Source organism: Eulemur rufifrons, chromosome 20 (genome assembly GCF_041146395.1).
Source record: "Eulemur rufifrons isolate Redbay chromosome 20, OSU_ERuf_1, whole genome shotgun sequence".
NCBI lineage: Eukaryota > Metazoa > Chordata > Mammalia > Primates > Lemuridae > Eulemur > Eulemur rufifrons.
Genome location: NC_091002.1, coordinates 3,482,858 through 3,496,241, shown reverse-complemented (window position 1 = coordinate 3,496,241; position 13,384 = coordinate 3,482,858). Strand labels below are relative to the sequence as shown.

The following is a 13,384-nucleotide window of genomic DNA, read 5'->3' as shown; positions in this document are numbered from 1 at the left end:
TGGGCAGTAAAGCAGATTTTAATTCAAGGTATTCTCATCTCTGGAGATTAAAGCAGAAAACTCTCCCCTTGAAAACTACTGTAGCAGTGAATAAAATGTCGAGATAAAGATCTGTTTAAATGCATTGCTGAGCGGGTGGGGGAAGTACGGAATCCTTAGAGGCCAAAAATGAAAAAGAAAAAGCAGGTATTCCAAGGATGTGTGCACTCAAGACAGCCTTTGCTCTGGAGGTATCTACAAACCTTGGTGAACTTGAGCAGGGGACAGTCTAGAGCTTCATAAAGTTGGCAGTTGTGGAGGACACATGGCTCAGATTGCCCTTCAGGATTAAAGGTCTTATTGTCCCAGGTGCTGAGTTGGCCCCAAGCTGGCAGTCACCTTCAGAGATCTTCCTTCCTGAGGCACCTGCATTCAAGCATTGATCCACGCAGATAAAGCCCCGTCCTCTCAGCCCCACTAGGGGAGAGCTCTGAAGGGCCATTGAACCTGTCTTAGGTATCTATTGCTGCATAATAAATTTCCACAAAACTTAGCAGCTTAAAACAACGGACATTTATTATCTTACGGTTTCTAAGCCAGGGAGCTGCGCATGGCTCAGCCAGGTGCCTCTGGCTCAAGGTCTCTCATGAGATTGCTGTCAGGCTGTTGGCTGAGCTACTGCAGTCTCAGCTGAAGATTCAGCTGGGACGGTGAGGGGAGATCTCTTTCCCAAAACCACTCTTGCGGTTGTTGCCAGGCAGGAGGCCTTTAGACAGGATTGCTCTACAGCGTGGGGTCAGCTTCCCCTGGGGTGGGCAATCCCGAGAGGGAGAGAGGGTACCCAACATGGGAGCCACAACGCCCCATCGCTTCTGCAGAATTCTGGTCAGCAGGTGGGAGGGATTGCTGAGGCCATCTTACAGGATGCCTCCACGGGGTCTTCAGCGCTCCCTGGAGAGTCAACTAAGGCTTCCACTGATTCTCCACCACGGCTGGGCGGCTTCCTCACCCCATCCTGCTTCTTTCCCCACCTCCCACAGGTGTGGCCCCACAGCACTCACTAACAACTCTCCTGCTAGCTAAATGACATCTCGGAGGATGCCTTGCTGTGACAGAAGTCTATCTAGGGATCGGCAGACTGTGGCCCACCCCATGGACCAAATCCATTCATCTCCTGTTATCGTGCAGTTCTATTGAAAATGCAGCCAGGCCCATTTTTAAATGTAACATCTATGGCTGCTTTCAAGCTATTAAATACAATGGCAGAGTTATGGCAGAGACCAGATGGTCCAAAAGCCTAAGACATTTGTCATCTGGCCCTTTACAGAAAAAGTTTGCTCACCCCTGATCTAATAGAAGTCAATCCCATAAAGCTGCTACCCCAAAGGCTACATAAATGTGAATATACTATTTCCCTGATCAAAGCCCTTCCATTGATCCTACTTTCTGTGCTCATATAACTTTTTATTAAAGAATTTTACAGACAAAGGAAGTGGAAGCAAGCATTCTGGGGAACAGGCACGGGAGTAGCCATTACAAATAAGTGTAGTTTCATGGCTTATGATCCAACCTGCCAGACTCGTGCCCACTGCAGAAACTCACACACCAACTCTGAACCCCCGGCCTTTTCTCATGCTGTTCCCCATGCCTAGAATATCCTTCCCAGTCGTCTCTGCCTTGAGTGATCATGTGCATCCTTCAAGAACCCATGTCAAGAAACACCTGTCCTGAAAAGCCTCCCAGATGTCTGCACCCCCTGCACAGCTGACACCCTCCTCACCCTTCATGTTTCCAAACAACGCAACATATACAGTTTCCAAGGCTAAAAACCTTAAAGTCATTGGTGGGTCTTTTTTCTCACATTCTATTTCCAATAACAAATTGTACTTAAATTGCACTTATTGATCCAGCAATCCCACTACTGGGTATCTACCCAAAGGAAAATAAGTCATTTTATCAAAAAAGACATCTACACTCAAATGTTTATTGCAGCACAATTCACAATTGCAAAGATGTGGAATCAACCCAAGTGCCCATTAGTTCATGAGTGGATTAACAAAATGTGGTGTGTGTGCGCGTGTGTATATATATATATACACACACACACACCCCCCCCATGGAGTACTACTCAGCCATAAAAAGGAATGAATTAGTGTCTTTTGCAGCAATCTGGATGGAACTGGAAACCATTATCCTAAGTGAAGTATCTCAAGTATGGAAAAACAAACACCACACGTACTCTCTAATAATTTGGAACTAATTGATGGGCACATATGGGCACAGAAAGAAGTAAAAATAGTTAGAAATTGGCCAGACTGGTGGCTCAGACCTGTAATTGTAGCACTCTGGGAGGCCGAGGTAGGAGGATCCCTTGAGCTCAGGAGTTAGAGATCAGCTTGAGCAAGAGTGAGACCCCCATCTCTACTAAAAATAGAAAAAATTAGCTGGGCGGAGGCTGAGGCAGGAGGATGGCTTGAGCCCAGGAGTTTGAAGTTGCAGTGAGCTATGATGACAACACTGCACTCTACCTGGGGCGACAGAGTGAGACTCTCTCTCTCTCAAAAAAAAAAAAAAAAAAAAACACAACCCGCTGGAAATCAAGAAGGGGGTCGGGGAGGGGTAAAAACCTACACAACAGGTACAATGAACAATATTCAGGTGATGGGCAAACTTATAGCCCTGACTAAAGCATTATAGTGCTATCCATGTAACAAAAACATTTCACTCCCTTAATATTTTGAAATAAAAAATTAAAACCAAAGATAAATACATTGCAGTGTATCAGGCACTGTTGTAAGAGCTTCACATAGTATCGATCCATTTAATTCTCACCATATCCCTATGAAGTAGGTACCCTAAGCATATATATTTTATAGACGGGATCAAGTGAGGTGAAGAGACTTGCTAAAGATTACACAGTCCGTAGTGGATCTCAGATTCAGTCGCAGCCTGGGCCACAGTACCCTCACCTCCCCCAGCATCCTGCATCTTCCGCGCCTACAAGCATTGTGCATTTTATTACCCACAGAATATGTCACCACATGACATATTTGTACATGTTTTCTGAAAGTTCTCCCCTTTACTATTTTATTTCAGAGCAACACCTGGCATGTAGAACACCCTCGATAGAGTTAGTGCTACCTGCAAGTGTGACACTGGGCGCGCTTCCAATTAATTATTTTCTCTCTTCACCTCCAGGTCTGGTCTCTGTATTCCCCCTCCAGGGCTGGGGCACGTGGTGCAGCCAACGCTCGTGATGGGTGCTTACAGCCTGAACCGTGCCCACATACTCCTCAGCCTAACCTCTTTCAGTACCTGGGGATTCCCTGTCCTTCCCAATTTCAGCCACAGTTTACCACATTTGATGACAATGACAATGAGGCAGAAACTACAATCCTGAGAAACATGCTTTATTGTCTTTTTCCTGGCAAAGTTTAAGGGCGTTGGTTTATCCGGATAAACATATGTAATATATGGGTTTTTAGGTCTTACAATTATCAAGCAACAATTACAGATGGTGTTTTAACCTCGGGTCTCTGTCAGGTCTGCCATTCCAGTGGGTGTCACCAGGTAACCCGTGGCCTGGGAAGAAGGCCCACAGCAGCCAGCTCCACGATTCCTTCCCGGGCATCCAGGCCCTCTGCAGACTTCTCTCCTCTTATGCCCAGAAGGGTCTGAAAGGTGTGAGAGATTGTCATGATGCTGAGCCCTAAATCAAACCACAAACAAGATATACGAAGTCAACTATATTTAGGTTTCAAGTCAAAGTCAAAGTTTCAAGTCAATTAGACTTAGTTAGGTTGTCTAAACTCACCTGGGAAATTACCCAATGTGCATCAAATAACACTTAGTTTCAGTGGAAAAATCTCATTTGTTCTCACAGAAACATGAAAGTTACAAACTGCATACAAAACCATATTCCAGCCCCGTTTCCCAGGGGCATCTTTCAATGGAACAGGTGGAGCTCCTTCAACGAACTCCTGTTTGAAAACTGACACAGTGTCTTGCTTGTCCCAAAGTTTCCAGCAGTGATTAGGTTCCACATGACACAGCAAAATGCACAGAAGCAGCAAGATGTAAAAACATTGAGAAATCCCAGGAATATAAAGTATGACCATCTTGTCAATTTATAATCTAGACTCCAATTTCCTTGAGAGTCTTTCACAAACAAAAATTCTTTCCAGGCCGGGTGCAGTGGCTCACGCCTGTAATCCTAGCACTCTGGGAGGCCGAGGCGGGTGGATCACTCGAGGTCAGGAGTTCAAGACCAGCCTGAGCAAGAGCGAGACTCCCGTCTCTACTAAAAATAGAAAGAAATTATCTGGCCAACTAAAAAATATATATACAAAAAATTAGCCGGGCATGGTGGCACATGCCTGTAGTCCCAGCTACTCGGGAGGCTGAGGCGGTAGGATCGCTTAAGCCCAGGAGTTTGAGGTTGCTGTGAGCTAGGCTGACGCCACGGCACTCACTCTAGCCCGGGCAACAAAGTGAGACTCTATCTCAAAAAAAAAAAAAATTCTTTCCAGAACGGGATATAATGGCAATCCATATCCACACAAAAGGGACTTTTTTTTGTTGTTGTTTTTTGAGACAGAGTCTCACTCTGTTGCCTGGGCTAGAGTGCCATGGCATCAGCCTAGCTCATGGCAACCTCAAACTCCGGGGCTCAAGGGATCCTCCTGCCTCAGCCTCCCAAGTAGCTGGGACTACCGGCACTCACCACCACGCCCAGTTAATTTTTTGTTTCTATTTTTAGTTGCTCAGCTAATTTTTTCTATTTTTAGTAGAGACGGGGTTCTCGCTCTTGCTCAGGCTGGTCTGGAACTCCCAACCTCAAGCAATCCTCTTGCCTCGGCCCCCCAGAGTGCTAGGATTACAGGCATGAGCCACTGTGCCTGGCTCATTAGGGACTTAGTGTTATGCATGGAAAGACATGTACAGAAAAACAGAAAGGTGAAAACAAAAGATTCTCAGTTTTCACCTTTTCCAGGATGTCAGTTGATGGAAGTCTGCTGGTGAACGTCACACACAGCTGGAAGGAATTTATAATCAAGAGGTTGATTGTGAGAACCACAATGAATGCTCACCATATAGGACTTGGTCCCAACTCTGGCACGGCTTCTAGTGGCTTGAGGCTGCCTTCCCAGGATAACCCCAGGCCCACTTAAAGTGCCTGCCTGGGAAAGCTCAGCTTTCCAGGAAAATCTACTGTTTGTTCCAGCTAAAATGAACCTGATGATAGGGAGATAGGCCCCTGGGCCCTCTTCAAGAGCAGTTACTTTAGAAAGCTTGCAATTACAAGTCCTTTCTCTGCCCTTTGACATGTACAACTCCCATGGTGCCTCCTTACAGATCTGAGAGCTGGCTCCCTGAAACGCAAACATGCAAAGAGATAACTCTCATTCTTGCTCCCAGTCCCTGTGGGAGAATAAGGGCCTACTTGCTCCAACTTGCACCACTTCTGTCATAAAGATAGGAGAGGTTTATTTCTCTTCTGGATAAGCACTAACTAGCAAGTCCAGATGGCCTAGACAGGTGGATCAAACCCCACCTTTCCCCTTCAGCACCTTTCCCCAGCATACCCCAACCTTGAAAAAGTCTCCTGCCTTTTGCTTTGACACAGCTGAGTTCAGTTCACACTGGGGTCTCTTCCTTATTGCAGTAGTCATTACTGAATTAAATCTGTTGTGAACTAGTGTCCAGTTTTCCTTATCTTTGACACCTGCAAATCAGAAGCCACTATCCTGGGGTGAAAAGCACAAATCCACAAGCAGAATGTCACCTCTAACAGAAAGGTTCAAGTGAAATGCTCCAAACTCGTAGTAAAATTTAGAAATATTCAGCCAACCTGGGCAACACAGCACAATCCTCTCTCTAAAAAAAAAAAAAATTTAGAAATACTCAATAACTCTGTTTCACATTTAAATTTTACTCCTTTCCTGGTATTTGGCTCTATGGCCTAGAGTTCTCTTTGGTTTAACCCCCTTAAATGATATGGAACTCTACACCCTTTACTGTTATACTACTAATGCCTTCTAAATTTTATTTAAGAAATAAAATTTTTCTCTAATTACCAATGTAAAAAGGGCAAAATTAAGTGACAACCCCAAATAACTGACTGAGGCAAAGATCTCAGTTAATGGAGATTTTTGAAGCCCAAATTTGAGGATATGCCCGGGAAAAACTCAAGCCACAGAGGGATCTGTGACTTTTTTCCAAAGAGGAATTTGGGAACTCAGTGTTTACAAGGCAAAGAGCGTAAGAAAAAGGAGGACGGTGGGCAGTGAGGCAAATGGTTACATCTTGCAAGGCCCAGGAAATCTACATTTTACATAAGGTCAATGTTTGAAGAGAAAAAGGGAGTTAAAGAGGAATCAATTTGAAACTGCCCTTACAAGTTAATAACGGGGTGCAAGGGAAGAACTGTGGTGAGGGCCTGGCTAAAAATAAGGCACACGCCCAGCTAAAATAGCTAGCCATAGCCACTGTCCCCGTCTGCCACTCTGGAGCCACACAGCTGGTGGTCATAAAGATTCTTAGCTTTCTCCATAGATAACATCTCCCTTTCGAAACCTAGGGGTAGTTTCTGAGATATCTTCCAGGTCCCACATTCCAGTGGATTGGCTGACTCAGACCTGTGGCCCATACCAAGGAACTGACTCAACTGGTCTTGTGACCCCTCACCAAGAACCTGGTTCTGCATGCCACTAGATTGGTTGACCCACCCAGGCCCATGGCCCATACCAAGGGACTGATGGTTCCGCCCCCAACCCATCCAGTTAGCAAACCTAATGCCTAATCATTTGCCTGCCAAACCATCCTTAAAAATCCTGTCTTCCAAATTCTCAAGGAGGCGGATTTGAAAAATTCCTCCCATCTCGCCGGTTAATGCTATGGGGAATTAAACTTTTTCTACTGTAAACCCTGCTGTCTCAGTGTATTGGCTTCCTCCTGGGCAGCAGGCAAATGAACCTGGTTGGGCAGCAACAAATTATGCAGCTATACGTGGGGGGGGGGTGGAGGAATGACAGATCTCGCTTGTCCCTATTCTGTACCTGGGAAAATAAGCTTGCAATCAACATTATCAGTGTGGAACTGAACAGATGTTAGTTTTAGGAGCAAAACTTAGACTGCAGACCTAAAACTATGATTGGCATGTCCTTGCTTATTGGAGGCGGGCAAAGAATTTAAGTATCAATGATCAGTGGGGACAGTCCTTGCAGATTCCCGAGGCCTTTTACTTTTCCACGTGGGTCTGGCTAATGCGTGTTGGTAACAGCTTTTCTTCAGAAGGGGGTGTTGCATGACAGCCTCTTGGCTTAGCATAAGGAGTTGGGGTGGTCCCAGATCTTCATTTTCTTTCACATAAGCCAGGCATGGTGGCGTGCACCTGTAATCTCAGCTGCTCAGGAGGCTGAGGACTCTCCAGAAGTTGGAGACCAGCCTGGGCAACATAGAGAGACTTCGTTTCAAAAAAGAAAAATAAAAAAGACAAAGAAAAGGAGCATTACTGACTGCTCTCAGCCATCCAGCCCCGGGGAGGCCCGCCGGCTCCCGCCTCTCAATAACACTCGCAGCCGTCGATCTGCCGGTGCAGCTCCACGATCCTCCTGCCCATGCGCGCCACCTCCATGGCTTTCTTCTCCACCTTGGTGCACAGCTTCACCACTCTCTCCTCCGCCCGCGCAGCGCGCGCGGGATCCACGGCGCTCTCCTCCGAGGCCTCCACCTCGCTCCTGATCTCGTCCAGCAGGCTCTCGATCTCCATCAGCTTCCTGCGGGCCCTGCCGCGCGCCCGCACGTGCTCGCGCTTGAGGGCGGCGAGGTCCTCGAGGCCCAAGCGGAGCGTGGGGCTCCGGAGACCGCCCAGGTCCTCCCCGGGCTCCCGCGCCTCGCCGGCATCCTCGGGCTGCATCGTGCCGCCTCTCCCGCCCTGGGGGCCCGCGTCGGGGCGGCGACCAGCAGCGCGTGCCTGGGCGGGGCTGAGCTCGGCGGGGGTCGGGCAGCCACCAGCGATAGGTTCCTGAGGCTTGGTTTTTTTTTTTTTTTTGTCTTAATAAAACTTTACACTCTAAAACTTCTCTCCCTAAAACCGAGAAGGCCACACCCAAAATGGCCGCCCAGCCGTCAACCAGCGCTCGGCTTCTTTGCAGCCCCTTTCGCGACAGACCCGGACCTCTTTTCGGCCTCGCCCTTCTATGGCCACGCGCGCGCCGGGGGCGGGGTCTCAGGAGAGCTCCCGGACCGCGCAGGCGCAGTCGCAGTCGCAGGCGCGCGCTCCTGCCCGTTCACCGCAGCATCTCGATCGCCGGGGCTCTGAGGTCGGGTCTTCAGGCGGGGACCGACGCACGGAGGGATGTCCAGAGCCTGGGTTTTAACATCGAGTTGCAAGATTTTTCCACAGCAGAAGCGGACGGTTCCACCGAATGCTGGCTGCCCCTCACCCCTTCTCCGCCTCGCCGGGGAGCCCACGGGGGGCGTCGGCCGGCCCGGCGCTGAGCGGGCGGGCGGGGAGGTGTGCGGAGGCACGGCCGTTACCAGACGGCGGCCTCCCCGGGAGAGCTGTTGGAGGGTAGGGTCCGTGTCCCCACATCTCGCGGGCCGGCCCCCCAGCAGGGGCTCGGTGCGATCGGGGCGGGGAAGGTGGAGACGTTCACGTTCCTCCCGAGGGCCCACAGACTCGCCCGCCGCAACGCTCGGGGGACCCTGCCTGCGCAAGGGCCACAGGTTTAAGACTCAGTTTTCCAGTGGTCGAATGGAGCCGGCGGTCCGGATCTGAAGACCTGTCACTGTCATCGAGAGGACTCAGTACTTGCTAAAGCCCCGGGCAGGTGTGAGTGGTGTTGCTACAGTTCTCAGTAGACTGTCCTGTGCGGCGGTGGACGGCAAAGTGTCGGAGCGTTTGAACATTAGCTTCCCAAGCTGCCGGCCGGAGACTTTGGACGAATCAGATGACAGCCTGAGATGGCTCTCTCAGCCTCAGTGTCACCACCTATGCCTAGCGGTGTTGGGTGCCCTTACCTCTTGGGAGGTGTGGTGGGCAGAATGGCCCCCATGGGTGTCCACGTCCTAATCTCTGGAACCTATGATTATGTTATAAATGACATAGCATGTTTTGTAATAAGGAATGCGTCACATTATGTGGCAAAGGGGACTTTTGCTGAGGTAATTAAAGTTAAGGGTCTTAAAGTACGGAGATTAGCCTGGATTATCCAGATGGGCTCAGTCTGATCACTGAACCCTTAAAAGTGAAGAACGAAATATCAGAAGCAGCAGGTGGCTGTGTGCAAGAGCAAGAGAGAGGCCTCTGGGAGCTAACGCTGGCTCCCAGCGGACCACCAGCAAGGGACAGCACTTCAGTCCTGCAGCCACAAGGCACTGGGTTCTGCCAGCTAAGACCGGACAGTTAACACCTTGATTTTGGCCTTGTGAGACCCAGAGCAGGGAAACCTGCTAAGCCAGCCTGGACTTCTGACCTTCAGAATTGTAATTTGTGGTTTTGAGCCGCTAAGTTTATGGTAACTTGTTACAGCGGCAGTAGAAAACTTGGAGCTTAGTCTGGAGAACATTTGCATAGTGTTAACGGAAAGTCGGTGGTGAGCCCCCGGGTGGGTGAAAGTGGATCAAGACCCTCAAAGCTTTCCCCTGCCTTGTTCTCCTCAGGGCTTTCTTTTTATACATTTTGGATTCTCTCTCCCCCCCTCCCCCAGGGTGTTTGTTGCAAATATCTTCTCCCAATTGAGGCTTGACTGTTTTTCTAAAAAATGGACTTTATTTTTTAGAACAATTTTAGGTTTATAGAAAAATTGAGAGGGTAGTACATTGTGTGGTTCAACTTTTCATTTTGATTATGTTTCCTTTGATAAACAATATTTTAGCTCAAAAATTTGGCTGGGCGTGGTGGCTCATGCCTGTAATCCTAGCACTCTGGGAGGCCAAGGCGGGTGGATCGCTCAAGGTCAGGAGTTCGAGACCAGCCTGAGCAAAAGCGAGACCCCGTCTCTACTAAAAATAGAAAGAAATTAGCTGGACAACTTAAAATATATAGAAAAAATTAGCCGGGCATGGTGGCGCATGCCTGTAGTCCCAGCTACTCGGGAGGCTGAGGCAGTAGGATCGCTTAAGCCCAGGAATCTGAGGTTGCTGTGAGCGAGGCTGACACCACGGCACTCTAGCCCGGGCAACAAAGCAAGACTCTGTCTCAAAAAAAAAAATAAAAAATAAAATAAAATTATTGTGGTAAAATATGCATAACATCAACTTATCATTTTAGCCATTTAAATGTCCAGTTCAGTGCACAGTCACATTGTTGTGCAGCCGTCGCCACCCTCCAACTCCAGAATTTTTCCGTCTTCCCAGACTGAAGCTCTGTCCCCATTAAACACTAACTCCCTACTCCCCCTCCGCCCCCTGCCGCCAGCCCCGGGCAATTACTATTCCACTTTCTATATGAATTTGACTGTTCTAGCTTTTATAAAAATGAGGTAAAATTCATGTAACATACAATTAACCACTTTAAAGTATACAATTAAGTGATATTTAGTGTATTCGCAATGTTGTGCAACCACTAGCTCTCTCTAGTTTCAAAACATTTTTGTCATCCCATAAAAAAGTCCATATGTGGGGGGAGAAAGAATTCTCAGACAGTGATTAGGATTTGCAGAAGTAAAAGTTTATTCATTTTCCAGAGAGAGATGGCGGGGGGCACGACACACAGAGTGAGGAAAGATGTTGGGTGGAGGGGAAAGTTGCTTGATACTTTTAAAGGGCGAAAATGGCTTTTTACCCCTCTGCTTCAGCAGACTGATAACAAAAGCGGCTGTGAGATGTCAGGGAATTCTTTATTTATTTTTCTTTTTCTATGAGGCTGGGTTATCTGAGTTCTTGAAATCTGTGTTTTCTTGGCTAGAACTAGAGGCAGAGAGCTGGGGCAGGGAGGTTGCGCCCCTACTGTCTGCTCAGGAACCTTTTCAAGGCTGCTCAAACAATACTCAAAAAACCTTTTTACAGGCAGTGAATTTTTGATGGCAATCTATTAGATAGTCTACCCTTTCCTGCCCTCTCCCAGAAACTTCTTCCCTTTTGGAGTGTGAATTGAGCAGCTCTGGCAAATATTAATGAGGATTTATACTTTCTTTAGTTTTGCTCAGCTTCTTTTTATTTTTATTTATTTATTTTTTATTTATTTTTTTTTTTTTGAGACAGAGTCTCACTCTGTTGCCCGGGCTAGAGTGAGTGCCGTGGCTTCAGCCTAGCTCACAGCAACCTCAAACTCCTGGGCTCAAGCGATCCTCCTGCCTCAGCCTCCCGAGTAGCTGGGACTACAGGCATGTGCCACCATGCCCGGCTAATTTTTTGTATATATATATTTTAGTTGTCCATATAATTTCTTTCTATTTTTAGTAGAGACGGGGGGGTCTCACTCTTGCTCAGGCTGGTCTCGAACTCCTGACTTCGAGTGATCCACCCGCCTCGGCCTCCCAGAGTGCTAGGATTACAGGCGTGAGCCACCGCGCCCGGCCTAGTTTTGCTCAGCTGCTTTTAATTGCTAGGTAAACATCTCTGTGGGAGAGACATTCATGTTACCAACCTTAGAGGCAGGGTTTGTGCTACTCTAAGTGGCTACCAGTTAGAAATTTATTTTCTTGTTAGCCCATCAGCAAGACTGTCCTTTCAGTACTCATTTAGTAATCACTGTATAGCTCACCTTTTCTTGGCCCTCGGCAACCACGAATCTACTTTCCGTCTCTATGCACTTACCTATCTGGGTATATCATATGTGTTAGTCCGATAGGCTGCCATAACAGAATACCATAGACTAGATGTTTTAAACAACAAAAATTTATTTTCTTACAGTTATGGAGCCTAGAAGTCCAAGATGAAGGTGCAGAGTTGGTTTCTCCTGAGGTCTCTTCCCTTGGCTTGAAGATGGCCTTTTCTCTGTGCATGTACATCCCTGTGTCTCTTCCTCTTCTTATAAGAACACCGGTCATATTGGATTGGGACCCCACCCCTATGACCTCATGTAACCTCAGTTATCTCTTTAAAGGACCTGTCTACAAATACAGTCACATTGGGGCTTAGGGCTTCAACATATGAATTTTGGGATGTATACATTTCTGTTCGTAACATTATAATAAAAGAATCATACAGTATGTTTTCGTTGGCATAATATTTTGGGGGTTCATCCAAGTTGTAGCATGTATCAGCACCTCATTCCTTTCAATGGTTGAATAATATTTTATTGTATGTATATTCCATAATTTGTTATCCATTCATCCATTGATAGCCGTCATTTGGGTTGTTTCTACCTTCTCGATATCATGAATAGAGCCGCTATAAGCATTCATGTTAAGATTTTAGTTTTGATGAAAACAAAGTATCAAGTTTTATTTTATGCTGTGTTTCTTTTTTTATCTTGTTTTAAGAAATCCTTTCCTACCCTGAAGTTATAAATATTTTCCTTTATAGTCTCTAAAATATTTAGTGTTTAGTTTTTCATATTTGTGGGTTAATTCATCTGGAAATGATCTTTGTGATGTTTGAGGCAGGTATCTAACTGCAGTTTTTCCCTCATATATAGCCAGTTGTCCTAGCCCTACATACTGAGTATTTTATCTCTTCCTTCTGGTCTGCAGTGTAACATCTGTCATGTGTTGAGTCTGCATTTGCTCGTGTCTGGATCTGGGCTGTCTACTTTGTTCTGTTGGTCTCTGTGTATCTCTGGGCCATGACTACATTGAACTGATTACTACTGGCTTTATGATAAGCATAGATATTTGGTAAAGAATGGCAAGTCTCTCCACCTGGTCCTTTAGGAATGTCCCAGCTCTTCTGCTTGTCTATCTAAATTTTGAATTCGTTTTCTTTTTAACTTCAACCAAAACAATCAAAACAGACCCACCTGATAAGATTTTTATTGGGATTGCATTGACTCACTCGACCACTTTGGAGAAGTAAAATACTAATTCTGTCAATCTATTTAGTTGTACTTTAATGAATTTCGATCTAGTTTTATAATTTTATGCATAAAGGTTTTCCATATATTAAAATTTTGAACATATGTTAAAATTTTCCAAGTCACCATTTGTACTGGATTGACTAGCATCCCTCCAAAATTCATGTCCACCCAGAAGGTCACAATGTGACCTGACTGAAAATAGGGTCTTTGCAGATGTAATTAGTTAAGATGAAGTTACACTGGGTTAGAGCAGGCCCTAAATGCAATGACTGGTGTCCTCATGTGAAGGCCATGTGAAGACACGGATGGACGGGGAAGAAAGCCACGTGACAATGGAGGCAGATTGGACTGATGCAGCCACAAGCCAAGGAATGCCACGGATTGCCAGCAATCACCAGGATCTAGGAAGAGTCCAGGAAATATTCTTCCCTAGATCTCTCA

At 46.6% G+C, this 13,384-nt stretch overlaps 1 protein-coding gene across 1 annotated transcript; it reads right to left on the bottom strand.

The window, feature by feature from the left end:
- Nucleotides 1-7,543: 7,543 nt before the first annotated feature.
- MRFAP1L2 (Morf4 family associated protein 1 like 2) lies at nucleotides 7,544-7,897 on the bottom strand. Its single transcript, XM_069496622.1, has one exon. The coding sequence runs from the start codon at nucleotides 7,895-7,897 to the stop codon at nucleotides 7,544-7,546; it is 354 nt and encodes a 117-aa protein (XP_069352723.1).
- Between the last annotated feature and the right edge of the window lie 5,487 nt (nucleotides 7,898-13,384).